Source organism: Buceros rhinoceros, unplaced genomic scaffold, assembly GCF_000710305.1.
Source record: "Buceros rhinoceros silvestris isolate BGI_N320 unplaced genomic scaffold, ASM71030v1 scaffold10266, whole genome shotgun sequence".
NCBI lineage: Eukaryota > Metazoa > Chordata > Aves > Bucerotiformes > Bucerotidae > Buceros > Buceros rhinoceros.
The window spans coordinates 52,044-70,664 of NW_010418101.1; the positions used below are offsets into that span (position 1 = coordinate 52,044).

The 18,621-nt window shown below is 41.1% G+C and overlaps 1 protein-coding gene across 1 annotated transcript in view; it reads left to right on the forward strand.

The window, feature by feature from the left end:
- Window positions 1–1,301: 1,301 nt before the first annotated feature.
- The window catches only part of LOC104495440 (USP6 N-terminal-like protein), a gene marked incomplete at both ends in the record, with an annotated part of 51,746 nt that continues 34,426 nt past the window's right edge, over window positions 1,302–18,621 (forward strand). The window contains 2 exons of the mRNA XM_010138408.1: window positions 1,302–1,375; window positions 3,951–4,033. Of these exons, the coding sequence (XP_010136710.1) occupies window positions 1,302–1,375; window positions 3,951–4,033 (157 nt within the window). The remainder of the gene's footprint in view (window positions 1,376–3,950; window positions 4,034–18,621) is intronic.

An 18,621-nucleotide genomic window follows, 5' to 3' on the forward strand; every position in this document is an offset into this window, starting at 1 on the left:
AACCTTCAAGTGAAAACATGCAGAGACTGTGCTAAATGTCCAACAGATGGCTCAAAAGGCCACCTTGGCACAACTTCTTGTCTAAATATCTGAGAAATAGTGGTAGATTTCATTAAGGAATTACTGGGTTTGAACAAATAAATATGTTAATAACAGTACCATCAAACACTGTAATATCTGATCTGTTTTTCTGTTTCATGGCCCAGATGATTGATATGTACAATTCCTGGGGTTCATTTTGTTGCTGTGAACTAAATATGAACAAAGTACACGTGCCTGTTTTTTTTTTTATAACAGTGTGCGCTTAAACTATTGTGAACCTTTTTAAAGCTTTGTTTTATCTAGAGTTCATTGCTTTTGAATAATCGAGGTAAATCAACTCTTGATCTTTCACAAACTCACCATTGATTAAAACTGATTTGCCTCCTTGGTTTGAGATCATAATCGCGTTTGAGATATTCAAGTTCTTTACATTGTTGAATATTCAAAGCAGCATCTTTCTTACTTTTCCTTTCTTGGTCCCTCTTTACGTTCCTGTCCACGTTCAGAGATGGTTTCTGCTAAGGGAACAATGCCAAGGAACGTAATTCTGTTATACACTCAGTCTACTTCAGCTTCCCTCGGTCAAAGCAGATTTCTCTGAAGTGTAACTCCACTCCTGTAGTAAATTCTGCTGCATCTGCTGTGTGCTGATGTCTAGTGCTTACCCGCACATCTGTTTTCTTTTTTTTTTCTTGCCTGTCAACCTTCTTCTTGTCATATCTGTGTCCTTGGGTTGCCTGAGTTGCAGTTCTGATACTGTAATGATGTCCTTCCCTGTTTTCTGAGAAATAAGTCCTAGGCAGTTTCTCAGATGAAGTCATGAAGTATTTCTTCAGTGTTCATCAGTATTCTAATCCCTCTCTACAAATCTGGTAAATAGTCGACACTTTTGTTTTAAACCAGTAGCGTATATTTTGCCTTTCCTTGACTATGTGAGTGTTTGTGGAATTGGCAACGAGGAACTTTTACTATTTTTTCAGTCTTTCAGTTAGTGGGTTGTGGAGTATAATTTGTTTAACTTTAATACCTGCTTGGTGGAAAATATGGAACATTCTAAACTCAGCAATTAGGGTAGCATCCAATAATTGTATTTTACTCTGAACAATACCCGAGACATGCACCAAGGTCATATTTTGCTTTGATACAATTGTTTTGGCATTTCCCCGTCCGAGTAGTCTCAGTGGAATCAAAGTTGATTTTCCAAGTATTTAACTGCAGTTCTGAGAGAACCTGAACAGCGCTACTTTCATTCTCCACAGGTGCAGATGCCGAGCAGGATGCTGCTATCAAACTTGCCCAAGAGCGAGCAGACATAGTTGCCAAGTATGACAGAGTAAGTGAACTTGATAATAATTTAAAAGACATTTTATAGTGAGTCTTAGTAACATCTTTAAAAAATGAATCATGGTTCCTGCTAGCTGCTGTTTAAAGTATTCTACCTAGCACTAATTGGGTAGTTTCGTGATACAGTGGCCTTTGGTTGAATTTAATTCTCCCTCCACAGTGGATATTCTAGATAATGACTCAATCAACTCATTTTCCAGGGACATGGCAAGTTGCTTTGGGGCTATTTTAATGTAGAGTAATGCATTGTAATAAAAGTAATGAAACTGGAACCACTTGTCAGGTAAAAGCCTGGCAGAGAGTATGTTCGCATATTCCTGTGATACTTACAGACTTTACAGTTGTCACCAGAGTACTGAGTTGTCTGCAGAGTTCATGAAACATTTTGCATGTTAGATTTGGTGGTGGTTTGCACAGTGTGCACTGAAGTCAGTGGCTGTGGTTTTTTTAATAAGGAGAAAAAATGCATGTGTGTGGTGCCTGGACTCTGGCTGGACTCACAGGTGCTCACTGAAGCCGCCCAGTCACTCCCCTCCAGCTGGCCAGAGGAGCGAAAACATAACAATAGGCTCATGCGTTGAGATAAGGACAGGGAGATCACTCACAGTTACTGTCACAGGCAAAACAGGCTCAACTTGGAAGTGAGTTTAATTTATTATCAATGAAAATCAGAGTAGGATAATGACGAATAAAAAGTAAATCTTCAAACACCTTCCCCCCAGCCCTCCCTTCTTCCTGGGATCAACTTCACTCCCCATTTCTCTCTCTCCTCCCCCAGAAAGGTGCAGGTGGATGGGGAATGAGGGATGTGGTCAGTTCATCAGAAGTCGTCTGCCACTCCTTCAGCCGCAGGATGAGGACTCCTCACAGTCTTTCCCTGCTCCAGCATGGGGTCTCTCCCACAGGAGACAGTCTTCCATGAACTTCTCCAACATGAGTGCTTCCCATGGGCTGCAGTTCTTCACAAGCTGCTGCAGTTCTTCACAAGCTGCTCCAGTGTGGGTCCCTACCATGGGATGGAGTCCTTCAGGAACGGACTGCTCCTGTGAGGGTCCCCCGTAGGGTCCCAAGTCCTGCCAGAAGTCTGCTTCAGCATGGGCTCCTCTTTCCAGAAGAAAAGGTCTCCAGGTCCTGCCAGGATTGAGCTCTAGTGCAGACTTCCTGTGGGGTCACAGCCTCTTTTGGGCATCCACCTGCTCTGGTTTGGGTCACAGGTGCATCTGCTCCACCATGGACCTCCATGGGCTGCAGGGGCACAGCCTGCCTCACCAGGGCCTTCACCAGAGGCTGCAGGGGAATCTCTGCTCTGGTGCCCGCAGCACCTCCTCCCCCTCCTGCTGCACTGACCTTGGTGTCTGCAGAGGTGTTGCTCTCACATGGTCTCACTCCTCTCTTTGGCTGCAGGTTCTGTTGCACAACATTCTTTCCCCCTTCTTAAATACCTTATCTCAGAGGTGCTACCGTTGTCACTGATGGGCTCAGCCTTGGCCAGTGGCAGGTCTGTCTTGGAGTTGGCTGGCTATGGCTCTGAGAGACACGGTGGAAGCTTCTGTCAGCTTCTCACAGAAGCCAGCCCTGAACGTATCTGCTACCAAAACCTTGCTGTGCAAATGCAATACATTTGTCTTCTGACTGGTGGCCTCTCTCCATACCCAGTAACCTGTGTGCAGCCCATACTGGAAGAATATGTCACAGAATGGTTTGGGTTGGAGGGGACTTTAAAGATCATCTAGTTCCAGTCTCTCTGCCATGGGCAGGGACACCATCCACTAGATCAGGGTGCTCAAAGCCCCGTCCAACCTGGCCTTGAGCACTGCCAGGGAGGGGACATCCACAGCTTCTCTGGGCAACCTGTGCCAGCGTCTCACCATCCTCACAGTGAAATTTTTTTTCCTAATATCTGATCTAAATCTTCTCTCAGTTTGAAACCTGAAGTCCTGTCACTACACTCCCTGACAAAGAATCCCTTCCTATCTTTCCTGGAGTCCCCCTTTAAGTACTGGAAGGTTGTACTTAAAATTTCTGTAAGTCTTTCCAAAAAATGGCAATTGGAGTAGAAGAGAGGAACGGGAGTGAGTGCTTCATGGAGGGAAAACTCAGTGCTGCGTTCTGTTTGACGCAGAAGTCAGCACGGACGTTAACTGAAGGCTGTCCACAGTATGTGCTGGTGTCAGGTGATGGGTCAGGAAAGATGGACCGTGGAAATAAAAGGAATAGTAGTGACTCTATGGGGATCTTGATGGACTGTTGTGGAGGTTAAAAGCAGGTGTAAGATTATTATGAGTGTGGTTGAAATCATCAGTTGAAATTTGTTCTCTGTATGGCATTGACTAAAAGGAATTTTCTGTGATGAATATACTGTTTGTAGGGGCTGGGAGAGGTGTGCCACTCTCCTTTTTCCCGGTTGGTCATCTTAGGACTAGTGTTCTCCTCCCCCTTCTCTACCCTACTACTAGTGTGTTCCACAGATTACACACTGAGTGGTTGAATCCTGTCTTCGGTGTCTTAGATTATTGTGTCACAGAACTTAATGTGTCTCTTTTTCCTTTTTCCCTGCCCTTTAGGGACGGGAGGGTGCGCAGATTGAACCATGGGAAGATGCTGACTATCGTCTTTACAAAGTCACAGACAGATTTGGGTTTCTACAGTAAGTAGGAAGCTTGAAAAGAAAATAAGATGACGTTTGGTATTATGACTCTTCATGCTTTTCATTGTATTGATTTTTTGGTGGAAGTGTTACTGTGCCTTTTAACAGATGTTCTGGAAGCTGTTTGCTGTCTAAATTTTGGGTAATCTTTCGCTGTGCTTTTCAATTCCATTTCTGTCTGTTTTTTAGTTCTGTAACTTGATCCTATGTAGGGAATGAAATTTTTTTGAGTAGTTTATTTGGGAATGAAAATTGATAGTCTACAAAAAAGGTATTTCAAGATGAATTAAATTGTAGATAAATTTTGGTTCTAAGTAACCGTGTTGTATCTAAACAGACTTGAAGTTCTTGGAAGGGTTTTTAAAGATTTTGTTATAATGTTGATCTTTAAGAAAAAAAAAAAAAATCCCAGCACATTTAGGGTTACTTAATGGTTGTATATGAAGAACTGTATCTCCCCATCCTTCAAAGATAAACATCATTTAACTTCATGTATTTAGTCTCTGCGGATTTGGGACCTAATATTCTGTCTTAAAGTACAGTCAGAAAATGCCAGAATCCAATTACCCTGTAGGTGCCTCCTTTGTAACAAATCATCTCTGTTTTGAGACTGTGTTGTCTGTGGAACTCTGTTGTCTATGAAATTTTATTAGGACTTTTGTGGCTGGCAGGTGGAAATACCCAACTTGCAGAAACAGAGCACAAGCTGACTTGCTGCTTTTGGTAATACCCAGTCAAGAGCCTCTGCCATTCTCCGTGTTTGGCATTCATGTCTGAATACCTGAAGTACAGTTAACATCCAGAAAAATCAGTGATGGCTGGAAAACTTAGTAATAACTATGTACTTTATGGGGGAGAGAGATGTGTGTGGTGTATTTTTCAGGGGGATTTTTTTCCCCTTGTTTTTTGTAATGTCACTTCTTATAAGCTGTCAGTTAAGACAGTCGTTTTTACCTGTAGACAGCGTTTGCTTTGTCAGGGTGAGTTAATTTGGAGTACGGCCTCCAAACAGTTCTGTTTTACACAGAGAGGTCTTTGTGTTGGTAAACTACAGCTGCAATACCACGGGTTAGGTATTGTAGCTGCAGCTGTCGGCTTTCTCTGTGGAGAATGGATGTCAGAATTATTTCTTGTGTGGAAGTCACTGAAGCCACTGCTGACTTCACCACTGACTTCAGTGCTGCCTGGTTGGCAAGTGGATTCTTGATTTTGGTATCCTTGTGGACTCTTGAACTACTCGTGGTGCTTGTATTGTGGTACTTACCTTTTTCTGTTAGGCAGGAGAGGATGTTATTTGCGTCTGCTGGAGCCAGTGTCCAAGAGTCTTGCAGTTCACAGCCTCAGTGCCGTGGTGTATTTGAGACGCAGTGGTGGAGGTGCTGCTTGGCATGTCACCGTGTGCCAGTTTCGGTGCTGCTGTAGCTGTAACGTAAAGCTGCTGTGGGCACCCTTACGTCGCACTGCAGTCACTTGTGTGATGTGGCAGGGTAGATGGACCTTAGTGATTAGCCCCTGCTTCCCCCTAGGAATGTCTTTAGTCACCGATGCAGAACGCGTTCTCTATATAGTCACTGTCAAGGGATGAAATCTGAAAGATTTGAAATACGTGAAGGCTGCACAAATTAGCAGTGTCTGTCTCTTCACTAATTGTGAGCTCGTTGTCTTTATATGCTAATCAATGTCTTGTTATTTCACCTGAGAGTGCCATCAAAGCTGCTTTATGATTCTTTAAAGCAAATTCATTGCAAATGACATTTTTGTTTTCCTGGAAAATAAAATTGGTCCTAATAGGAGAAATATAATTAGGGATAAGTACCTCAACTGTCTCTCCCTGAAAAAACAATTTATATTGCACTATAGCTTCTAACTGTGACCTGGGTTCTTGTACGCTTCCACACGGAGCCTGTGCAATCTGCTGCTTCTGAGGGCAAGCTCCTGTCCCTGTGAGAATTTGAAATGAAGCAGCGTGTGCCGTGAGCCTGAAGCAGCTGTCATCCCTGAGCGCCGTAATTCCCCCAACCCGTCTGTCAGGTGTTAACGGTGTGAATTAACACGCGGGCTGAATCACACTGAACACTGAAAATCTGGGACAGTATCAAATTGTGTTACTCCAGTGAAGTTGAGATCTGTAATGACTTGTAATCTTGTTTACACTGACGTCCTGAAATACTAAGTAGCTGGAAAATGTCTTTTGTATCAGAAGGCTGCTGGTGGTGGGGAATCTGACAGAAAAGGAGGGCTTGTTTTCTCAAGTACAATGGCCCTTGATTACTATCAGTAGTTTATAAACTTCTCTTTCTCCTTGGCAATGTCCTGTCTGCAGCTTTCCTGGGCTCTGCTGAGATGCATTCAAAGTTCAACTGATTGCTGGTAGGGCAGAAAAGAGAAGTTTCATGGGATGAAGCGCTCAAGCTGCTTGTGTCGCTGCTGAGAAGAACATGGGATAAAGTAAAGGCTAGAGATTTTTAAGAGTAGTTTTGGTCTAGATCTTCAATTCTTCTGGTGTCCCAGTGTGCTTTCTTGTGTGTCAAACAGGGAATTAGTAAACTTGGAGAACCTGAAGACACTTACACTTTTGTTGTCTTCCTGCCATACCAGTAGAAGTGGGTAAAGCCATTTAGATTTTCTTCTGAGAACATACTGTGTAGCAGAGGGAAGGTGCCTTGGTACGTAACCCTGTAGAAATCGCTAATGAGTGGAAACGGATAACAACTTTTGGGTAAAATATCTCATCTTGAAGCTAACCTTCATTTAAATCCCACAGTTAAAATATCTGGCAGCTTTGGTCGGTTCTAATTGTTGCTGTAGCATTTATTATTTACAGTAGTTAGGACCATCTTTACCTAGTGCTGTCTTAAATGTTTAATAGCTGCTGTGAGAACACAGTTTAATTTGTTCGCTGAAGTACTTTTTAAAATTTATTTTGCAGTTCTACACATGAATATGGAAGTTCTAGTTGACTTTGGATATTAAAAGGAAGTTGCTGTGGACAGGTTATTAAAATAGCTATTTAAAACAGAAAACAAAAAAGCTGAGTTAATACCCAATGAATTTAGGGAACGAGAAAGTAAGTTCAGTGAGAAATACCAAAGCATTATAGTAATGAGACTTGTTTGAAATGAATAAAGAGAACTTTTAGGGGGAGGTTGCGTATGAGAAGAAGGTTTCCAGCAAACACGCTAAGCTGTGAGATAACCCTGTGAGGAGGCGAGGGGGTCTGTCTCTGGAGAGGTTTAAGACCAGATTGTACAAAACAAAATAGTCCTATGAGGAGTTTTGTCTGACTAAATTGTAATGGGTATGTTTTCAGTAGAAAAGCTTGTAAATTTTGTATGTGAGGCGTGCCTGGACCAGAAAGAGTTAAAATCTCATTATTGGCTAAAATGTAGAAAACTCGGCCATACCAGTGACTGTTGTTGTGAGGCTGTGAGGAAGTGGTGGTCGTCACGGTTTATTTAAGCCATATGGTGTTGCAGGCAAACTGGTCTCCACTCGAGGGATGTTTTACATAATTTATTATCAAGTAACACAACGTTCTGATTGCTGATTTGCATACTGGGGGGACCCTAAAACATAAAAATTTAAGACTCCTGGGAGAAACACCTCTCTCCTCACTGCCTCTAGGACAAACTTCCTTTGTTTTTTGCCGTGGGTTACCCTTGGCTTGCCCCAGTTCTGTTGGTGAGATGCAGTGCAGGGGGTCGAGGTCCTGCATGTAATGGCTTCTTTCTGCTGCCCCAGGTGTCTTACTTGTTTTCATCTCTGCTCCTTGTGTCTTAATGCGTTTTCTGCTGCCCCAGTGTGAGTCTCCCATGGGCTACAGTCCCTTCGGAGATGTCCCCCCAACCCCAATCCAGCATGGCGTGCCTCCTGCTGAGAACCTGTCCCCAACATCTCCTTCCATGTGTCTCTTCTCCTTCTCCCCACATCTCCTCCATCGCTCCCGCCTCCAGCAGCTGCCATGCTTTTAAAAATACATTTTTAGTAGAGGCATCTTGGGTTCCTCCAACTGACTGAAGTTTTGGCACCTGATGGCTTGGTTAAAGCTGTTTCAGAGCTGGCTGGAGCAGCCATGACTGCCACAGGGCAGATCACGGCTTCCTCCCTCACAGGTCATGCCTGCAGTTCCCAGCTACTGAAACCCTTCCAGTTCGGCCCGGTACGTGTAGTGATGAGAGCTGCCACTCTGCATGTGGAGTCAAGCACTGGAAACTCACTGGCACAAAGAAGGTGACTGGGTCATTGGCCAAGGGAGCCAGTGCCAATGTTTTCTGGATGTGTTGGTGCCAGGTGTAAACGTCACTGCAGTTATTTGATTGTGTGTTGTATAACCCGACTGTGTTTGCTTCCTTCCGTAAGGCTGAAGATGTATTCGAAGAGAGGTGCCTTCCAGTGCACTGTTTTGCAGGGGGAAAAAAAGGCCATTTCAGAGTCTAGAGGTCCCAAATGACTCTGAAGACACAGATCAGTTCACAGTGCACAGATGCACCGTGGTTACCTGTGATCCTAAAAAACTTGTTTTAAAAACAAAGGCAGCAATGTCCCTCCCCAAAGACTTCAGGCATGGTCCTTACTCAATACAATTTATTTTCTAGCAGAAGTCCCGCTGGACTCCTGATTTCTTGGTATTCATAAAAAGTAAGGGATTGGTTCGGGGGGGGTTGTGTGTGGTTTTTTTTTTTCCTGCCCCCCCTCTTCTTGGGTATATTGTGTCATTTTGGTCAACATTGTGCCAAGCTACATCTTTTGTTTCCTCTCCAGATTTAATCAGAAGTTCTCATTTTGTGCTCAAAACGCACCTGCACACAAAGGCACCAGAGTGTTGCAATTTAAAAACAAAAAACCGTACAAGTAGAAAACAAAAACACCCCTACACCAGAAAACCAAATGCCAGCCACCCTGTACCCCACCAACAAAGCAGTTCCCTTCTGTCTTATCTTGGAGCCTGGCTAAATTTTAAAGTAAATGTTCTCAGTCCTGTTGACTGTGGACTGTTCTTTTGTAGAAACTTTACCTCATAGCTACCTTGTTGTTGTAGAAACTTTACCATAGCTACAGTTTTTCTAGCAGCAGTGTTGATAAGGGAAGAACTTCAGGGAAAAAACCCGAAGGAATTTCTGAGTGTGTGGAAGCTCATAGCAGGCATTCTGGTGATGCCTGGGGACTGGGATTTCCTCCTTCCCCCTCCTTGAATTCTTCAGTTGATTTGTCACTGCTTTGGCATGGTTAAAAAACCTACTGGAATTAGAGCCGTAGTCCTTGGGTGGCAGGTTCCCTACTACTCCTAGGAAAGTTTCAAAAGATCATAGAATTTCTTTTTTTTGGCCTACAGTTCAAATAACAATATCTATATTAATTTATCTATTTTGAAGTGGCAATGATATGAATGATTTTTATCGTTAAAAATTATTAAAGATCTTAAAGCAACAAAACAAAGCAACAAATCCAAATGGTAGTGTTTTGTAAACAAATAGGAATGTAAGCTTTAACTGAAGATCACTGTCATATTTCAAGATAGATGTTCTTGAATGTGTCCTTATATGTATTTTTTGTGAAATTCTCCAGCTGGCTACAAGGACAAAACAGTTTTATTCCTTCCCCTTCCTCCCTGCCTCATACAGTGTTAAGGTTGAATTGTCACAAGAGTGGTGGCTGATTAGGGTTTGAAAAACAGCCTAAACTCTGCGTGCCCCTCAAATAGGGTAGAAGCTGAAAGCAGCATTTTGCGCTTCTAGAGGTCAACACCAATTTCAGGTTTAAAGAGCGGGTCCTCTGTCACACCTTTCAGCACCAGGCCAGAAGTCAGAGACTGGGATAAGCAAAACGGCCTCAGTGTCTTCCGGGGGTGGCACAGGAAGCTAAAATTCGAGCAAATCCGAACAGCTGGGAGGCAGCTGCCTTTACTCCTTGAAACCAAGGCACTCCTGTTAGACAGACTGCCAGCGTCTGCCCTGCTTCGTACTGAAACCTCCAAGTCACGGAACGACCTTCCCTCTAGAGGAGGAGACCATCAGCCGGGATCGGTTGTTTAGTACTTGTTGGAACTAGATTTTTTCAGTCCTTGATCAGATTGTGCCTAAGCAAAAAGTATTAAAGAAAGAAAAATGCCACTCTTTTCCTTTTTAGCTTGCAATTAGGATTTACATTATCTGGTCTTCCTATTAGCTATACCTGTGTGCATATCCTTGTTTGATTCTTTTCTTTAACTCTGTACATCACCCTGCTATGAGGGAGGGTTGGTTTTCTTTTATAAGAGAACTTTTAAAGCCCTCAGTTGTGCTTTTCCAAGTAAGAAGAAATAACTTTGCTTTTTGGCTTTCGGGGCGGGTACAGCTCAAGGCCAAGTTTTACTACGCTACACTGAGAAACAAATTATGACTAATAGATGCGGACTAATGTATTGCGGAAAGCATTGTAATTGTTCAGATCTTAAGTGATACCAAGTAGGAATAACAGAAGAAACTACAATTTATTTACTACAACTTCTCAAGAACTCTTTTCTTTCCATCACTTATTGATGGATGCCACCAGCTGAACTGTTCTGTTAACTTCCAGTAACGAGCTCTGAAAATCATGAGCTGCCATGACATCATTTAAAAAACAAGACAATTATTTTAAAGACGTTATTTCTCCAACCTGCATAATATGAATTCTTTTCACAATTCATGGGCTGTGTTAACGTTAGTAATTATCTTATAACCAATGTTGTCAGGTTTTGTGGTCTAGCTTGTGTGATTCAGTTAAGATGTGTTTTTCTTTTTACTTTTCAATAAATGGAAACTGGGGGGTGGATGTGTAGTGTGGCAGATGCTCTTTATGTTGCTAATACCTAGGGATCAGTGTAGTGAGGTTGGGCTGATTTGAGAGTTATTCTGCAAGGTTGGTTTGGGGTTGATTTTTCCCTAGTGAAGGAAAAGATGCACAATAAAACTACTACTGGTAGACAATACGGGTGTGGGGGTATCCTGTTTCCACACTCCCCACGAAGGTCTCTTAAAAATTTACATTGGATTGTTATACTGCTCTTACAGTAGCTCTGTGCTGGTTTTGATGGAATTGTACCAATTTACAGCAGCTGAGGATCTGACTCATACTCTCATTATTTATCCCCTGAGTCTATTTAAGCAGCGAACATGCTTTTAGAATAGTTTGCTAATGCTGGAGATTATTGCGTTGCCAGAGGCACTTTTCAAGCAGCAGAGTTCCTTATTCTTTCTTGTGCTAAGATAGACTTCCCTGCTCTTCTGCACCAGACTTTACTCGTTAAAAAAATGTGTGGCATTTCTGTGAGCTCTGTAATGCATTTCTGCAACGTGCTGCCAGAATGAGTTGGGGGAGCAAAGAATCAGAGCTCACTTGAATTGTAAGATACTCCATTAAATGTCTCCAAATGAAGCTATTGATTTTTTTTTTCGAGTATTATTTTGCCTCTAACTTTTTAATAGGGAGCAATACGATGAACAACTAGTTACCCTCTCGTTTTGTTTCTCGGTAATTTTCTTGGTAATTCTTGGTAGCTTGGCTGAAAATAACTCCTCTCTAAAATATTCTTTGTGCATTCCTTATACATTCTCTGATGTGCCTGTCAAGCCACATGTCCAAGAACAAGAACTCTTACACAACTGCCCCTGCTGATTTGAGTGGGTGCACAGGTGAAGTCTCTCCTGATAGGAGGTGTAAGGACTGGTCTGAGTGTTCTTGGCAGCAAAAGCAGTTATGTTGAGATGCCAAGAGTTTTGGGTAATAGAAATTAAAAGACAAAAACATGGTGGTGTAATTTGGTAACAATCAAAGTACTATTAAAAAAAAGAGGGATTTTAATATAATTTTCACTTCCAATTTTTAGTTTGCATGTCAAAGCTTAAGGGAAGAGCTCTAAGGTTACTGAGAGTTGCAGAGTTATTGTTTGTAGTGATGCGCAGCCGCTAGCCTTAATTTTCTAGGCACAGTAAGTATTGCCAAAGACGGTAAGTGATCGATGCTGTGCTGAAAGAACAATAAAACATTTATTATTAATAGTTCAATTATCAGTGTCAGTCTTACTGCATTTTATCTGTTGTGGTCATTCAGGAGGGACTTGCTGTCATTTTCCTCTCCTCTTTTCTTGTCAGTGTTGTGAGACAGGGTCAGACCTGCTTGTCAGGAGAGTGATTTAACTCTTCTCACTGTGGGGAAAAAGTGTGCTAAGTTCAGCCTCTTTCATCTGCCAAAGACAAATCTGTATTAAAAAAAAAAATTCAGATGAGAGATCTCTCGGAGAAAAGTTGTCTTTCTCTTAATTCTCCTTTTTACTAAATATAGGAATGAGCCTCATTTTGGCTGTGTAGAATTTTTCATGGGGCATTATAAAGATTTAGTATGAAAGGTCCACTGTAGTCTTGGGTTGTGTGCAATGGGTCCTGCCCTCTAGTATGTGATGTTTCCCTGAATTGATTTTGCTCTGAAATATTCATGATCGAGCTGCTTAAAAAAAAAACCCCAAACACCAGAAAAAACCACCCAAAACCAGCAGCCAGTTTCAGCTCTACTTAATGTTCTTTCCTTTTGCTGCAATGTACACTATGTACACTGAAGATACTATTTTTATTTAAGGAGAGAAATGCAAATTAAGTAATTAAGATTCAGAATGATTTTTCTTTTTAAGTCCAAGACGGACCTAGCATTAGAGAGAACCATTTTTTTTCTTTGCATGCATTCACAGGGAACTACTTCAAACGTAATATTTTGATTTAATTTCTGTATGACAAAACCTGATTTGAAAGTACAGCAGTGATGGATACGTAATAAACAGTAATTAAGAGGTTTTACAGATTTTACTGTTCCTCCGTCGTGGAATTCCTGATCAGCTGAAATGTATCTCGCTTGCTGTGCAGATGTGAAGCAACGGGGCAGAGTTTCAGAGACAATTTTATTTAACATTCACTGACAGTGGAAGAGCACATTGGATTTGCTGTGAATTTTACTTAGTTGTTACTCTTCTGACTGTTTCAGTTTACAGCTCTGCTTCCATGATGGACGTTGGCCTTTGATCTCTGCATTCCTCTCTGGTTATGGGGTGGTTGCATTGTGATCCTTTTCTTTGATTTCATGTGTTTGAACTTGTTTCTAAAAGCATAAGATGTGGACAGCAATTTCCAGTAATTGCTTTCTTAAATCGATGCCCTGTTTCTTGGTCAGAAATGCTGCTTTAGAATGAGGAACTCTTCAGTGCTTTTGCTTTTCACTTTTCCTCACTAGTCTTTTTTGCCAGCCCTATGGCAAAAGCGGTCAGTTACTCAGCAGCTGCTCCGTGGAATGTGTCTAACCCAGAGCTAGCAGAAGGGAGAGGAACCAGACTTCCTCTCCTAGGTGATCACCTGTGAGCTTCCCAGTCATACAGCGTCTTAGAGTGTTTGCACATCACTTGTCTTGATGGTAGAACTTCACGAGGGGGAGGAGGAGGAAGTGCCTTGCTTCTGGTTTTGGCTAGGTCATCTCCAAGACTGGCTTGCTTTAGAGCGTCACAAAGTTAAGGAGGCTATTTGAACTAGCGTCAACTCCTTTTACAGAAGGCTGGAAGTCACCTCTGTTGGACCTGTTTGAAGAGAAGCTGTCAACCACCTGGAATTAGAACAACAGCTGAAGAACCTACCTCCTGGATTGGAGTTTATAGCCACAAAAGGAGAGTAGAGAGTTTCAAGTGCACCTTTCTCAGCTGTGTTTTTGTTGCCTACTTAACTTTGCCAACAAGCAGTTTTGCCCAGGTGCTGTGCTCTCAGAGGTGAAGTAATTTTTTCATATCTATGTGTCTAGAATTTAACAACAAATTCTTCTGTGGTTTAGACTACTAGTTTCAGTTCTTTTACAAAAGCATTTAAGATATTCTCTTTAATTCAGTTTTGTTCATCTTAATGAAAGTTGTTTTTTCTAAGGTTCATTTGAAAGGGTTTTTTAATTATTTTTATCTTCTGTTATCTTGATGGTCTAGTGTATGGTTCTTCTGCTACTCTCCCTTGATGCAGATCCTTCCCATGGAAGGAAGGAATGTTCTGTTGTTTTTTGCTATCATTCAGAATGGTAGAGATTTCTTTTCCTAAAACTGTGTCACCATTGTACCCATTTCTTTAGCTTATTCGTACAACCCAAGTTGAAATTTGAATTTTAAATCCATTCTTTCAGCTGAGTTAGTCCAGGCTGTCACTTCAACAGTCCTCTACAGGCACAAAAGGAAATGAGGCGAATGTGATCCCACAGACTTGATTGCAAACACAAAAGTAAGCTGCAGGATAATTCTGCCAACTAAGGACAAATAGCGTGTTTCTATTAACAGCTGCTGCTACTTGATTTACGTAAAACGTCACCCACAGTGTATTCATGAACTACTTCCTTTTGTGGAAAGAGCTATTGGGTAGCAGAACTGAATAAATGATTGAATATGGTAATATATGGTTTAATTTATGCAACATACATAAAGCGATACACATTGGTTTTGAGTTACTGCTTAAGCCCTAAAATGTAATTTGACATAATCATTATTACCTCGTATTTTCCCACTCTATTTAGCGTTTATAGAAGATTAAAGTAACAGTATAGGGAATGGGCAGAGGGTGCTTCACTGGCACTGGCTGTTACGAATGATGAGAAGAGGCCTGGGGCGACAGTTTTTGGAAGTGCAAAGATGCTGCTACTCTTGACCCAAATGGAAGACCCACCAACATGCAGGTTTTGGCTGCAGAAGATTAGTTCATAAAACAAGCAAGTGAAGCATTGTTCATTGCTGAAGCTCAAACATATATTGCTGGAACACTGCCATCTTAGTTCATTTGTGTTGGAATATGCTTTGCATAGCACATGAATTTTAATACAGATGAAGCTGCCATCGTGCAAGTCCTGGATTGCTGTTGATACGTAGTGTAAGCGATCTGCGCAGTACTTAAAAGCACCGTATCTATACATATATGCTTAAGGAAAAAATTCTAGATGTTTTGTTAGACATTGATATATCATATGTAAATTGGCAGCAAGACAGATTAATTCCTTTTCACTTGTCTCTTTAGCCTCTTGAGAGTTTTAAGGTGGCTTAGACTGTTACCTTTTTTTAAAAAGATTTGGAAAGTGATTCCAAGAAGACATTTTTAACCTCAGTGTTTGTTTGTGTTCAATTAAAGTGACATCAGAAATCACTAAAAGTGCTGCTGTGCTCAATTAAACAGCTTATAGATTTTCTCAAAGGTTTTTCTGATTCCAAGCTGGGAAAACTTGAAAGTTTGCCCATAGAACATGTCTTTTACTAACGACACAAGACGACATCTATTTTTAATTGAGACTTTGGCAGCAACATCCACAGAATCCACAAACAATTCTAACTAAAGCCTAGTCACAAAGTCACACGTGATTCAGTCATTTGCCAGCATTAAATTATTTCTTGCAGCGCATTTGCTGATAATTAATATCATGTATCCTGTACGTTAATTAATTGCTTTGGAATGCTTATGAATTTTAACAAAACTCCTGAAAGCTGTTTCTTAATCTGCTGTGGTCACCAACCCTGTACTGCGCAGAGGTTATTTGGTGAAAATTCAGAGTGGATGATTAGGGTAGCAGAGCTCTGATTATTTTGGTGGACACACACAATCACATTTTTGAGTTACGTAAGTAAACTGTGTGATGGAAAGAAGGGAGTGATCCATAGAATTGTATCTGTGCAAAATTCATCATTCAGTTCAAAAAGCAGCTTTCTTATATTCTCCGTAATCTTTTCAGACATCTTTACCATGTATTACTGGTTTTGAGAATGACATACTGATTTAATTTCCATTCAAAGGTTGGAAGATTAAACCAGTCATTCATAATCAGAATGCTGCTGACAATTAACTTGTTTGGATGAAAGGATCTGAATTCTACACTAAAGTTGTGCTTTATGTTCATGCTATGAAGAGTAGAAAACTCAATCATAGGTCTAAAGAAAGGCATGACATTGAAATATTGTTTTATTTATTATTTAACTCGATGGTTGGTGAGTTTTTTCAGTTGACTTCAGAAAGCTCTTTGCTTTGTAGCCCATCTTGTCAGGTAATGCAGACATAAAAATCGTCATTATAAGTAACAATGCTGGGTGTCCTCTGGAATACACAATTAGTCTTGTTTATCTTCCCTTCTGTAAGGTGATGGCGAAGCACTTTCCAGCAAACTTTAGAACAAAGGTCAGTATGTGTCTTTCATGACACCAAGCAGTGACAGCTCCCTGGAACAGTATGGATATATGTATGAAATAAGGTGCTGTTCTCTTCTAACTATCCATAATCCTGTCTCTTTCTTTGGTGATTTATGTGCTGTGTGTTGGACTCTCAAAGGGCACAGACCTGAGAGAACACCTAGTCAGTGTATTTATTGTTGTAGAACTGGTTTCCCAGTGTGAAGATAATTTTTTGACTAGTAAAGCTTATGGGCTCCTGCAACTCACTTCTGACAAACTACACAACCCTTAAACTCCTCATACTGGGCAAGGTTTACTTGTTTCCTAATACATCTGAGTACTGAAATGCTCTTGCAATTTGTTGCTCAGCCATCTGAGTTCTATATTGTTCAACAAAACAACTCCATTTGTACTAAAGCCTTGCTTGTTCAGGTATCTGTCAGCTGAATTGCTCCCTTCCTTCCCATCTCTTACCTGTGTGTGATCGCTCTTCATAAATTTAGTTCATTACACTTCTGTTCTGGAGCTTTATGCCTTACTAAAGTTTTTGTGGATGTTCACTCACAAATTGATCATTGAAGTTGCAAAATAATACAAATTACTGGGTTTTTTTGAAGAATACTTTTGAAACACTTCTCCTGAGTGGTAGCAAGTATGTTTTCCTCATGGATTTAGATACTTAACACTGCATCACGAATGTAAAACTGACCACACAGCATCATTTCTTCATGATTCAATCAGAGACCATGAAGTCAAGTGTTCTGCAAGAAACTTTTCCCACTTTGTATTTAGTATACGACACCAAATGTAATTTCAAAATACTTTTCAGTTAAAATGTGCATGCGGTGATACAAGGTGATGCTGTCACACTTGGTGCTTTGGGGAGAGCATAAGAAAATAATAGAGAAATAGTTTGAGAAACTATTTTGGGTAAGGGCTGCACCACAAGTATTGTGAGGATTCGAGTTTTTTAATAGTCATGTTACGGGGAGTTCAGTAATGTGGTTATATTGAGTTTTTAAAAATATTAAATAATGACTTGCACATATTGCAGTTACTCCTGCAGCTTGTTTCAGGATAGAGGACCCCAGTGTTCTTCACGGTACGCTGGCTGATTCTCCGTGGGGTAAGAAAGGCTACAGCAAGCAGAGAGGGTTTGTAAGCAAGTGGTGTCTTTTGAAATAGAAGTTTTGAGAAATGAAAATACAGCTTGCAAAGACATTTTGAACGTAACAGCTCTTCGGGGGAGTAAGCTTTGTGGTAAAGATTTTTAGTCTATTGCAGTCAATTTTGGTCACTTTTCCAATGAAAAATAGAGTGTCAGCGTTTATACAGCTTGGAAGCATGAAGAATTGACGTGGTCCTCTGGAGTTTACAGTTTTGGTGTTATCAGCATAGCAAGACTGTGGAGTATTGCCCTAAACATCGTCAAGTGAGGCTGCAAATGCCAGAGGAGCCTTTACATTTCTTAAATGTATTTAAGCCACACTAGAAGCAGGAAAATGCTGTGATTTGAGCCAGCAAGAAACATGTTGGGGATTTAAATACAGATGTAGGAAAAGAATAAATCTGAGTGATTAATATGAGAAAGTCTTTGTGTTTATATTGAACAGATATGTCAAAGTGCTGTTGAAAGAAGACCAATTTAAACAGCAGCAGAAAGTAGGTGACTGTAAGCTTGTTAATTCTGAGACTTCTCAGTTTATTTAAACCACGACTGTTACTCGAGGAGGCTAATTGCAAGACGTAGCTTAATGGTCAGAAGCATAGATCATGGTTAATGTTCTGAAGTATCAGATACTTATGCATTTAAGATTAATACTTCTTTTATCTTGAAACACTCATTAAAACCCGTATTAGCCATTGTTGTGGATTTAAAGATATGAAATCCGTTCGTCACTTCTAATCTAATAAAAAAGCATTTTCAGTCAAGTCCTTGTTTGTCAAAATGAAATCCCGTTTCTTTGAACCTGTAGGCCTTACAGTCCTCACCAGAAGGTGGTAGTAGTCCATGGTGAAAGATAGGGTGAAGGCTGAGCTGGTGCTGCAGATTACTACCGGTGAGAACCATGGTAGAGGTCCTGAGCTCCAGTCAAACCGTGGAGTCTAGTACTTCCTCCCAGTGAAATGTCTTTGAGGAGCCTTCTAATAGGAAACCCAACACACCTTCATGTGGACCCTGCTCTGTATTGGAGTTAGGATTTGGTCCTGGCTCCCAGACCTGTAAACAACATCTTCAGACATTTCTCTTAGTGCTGTAACACTAGAGCTTCTTGGCAGGGACAACCAGAACCCTTGAGCGGTGCTGAGGTATTGCGTTAATATTGTTTACTATTTCACACCATTACTTGAAGTACACAGATCATCATCGTGGCTTGGCTTCCTGAACGAAGGTCTCGGAGGGGATTTTTGC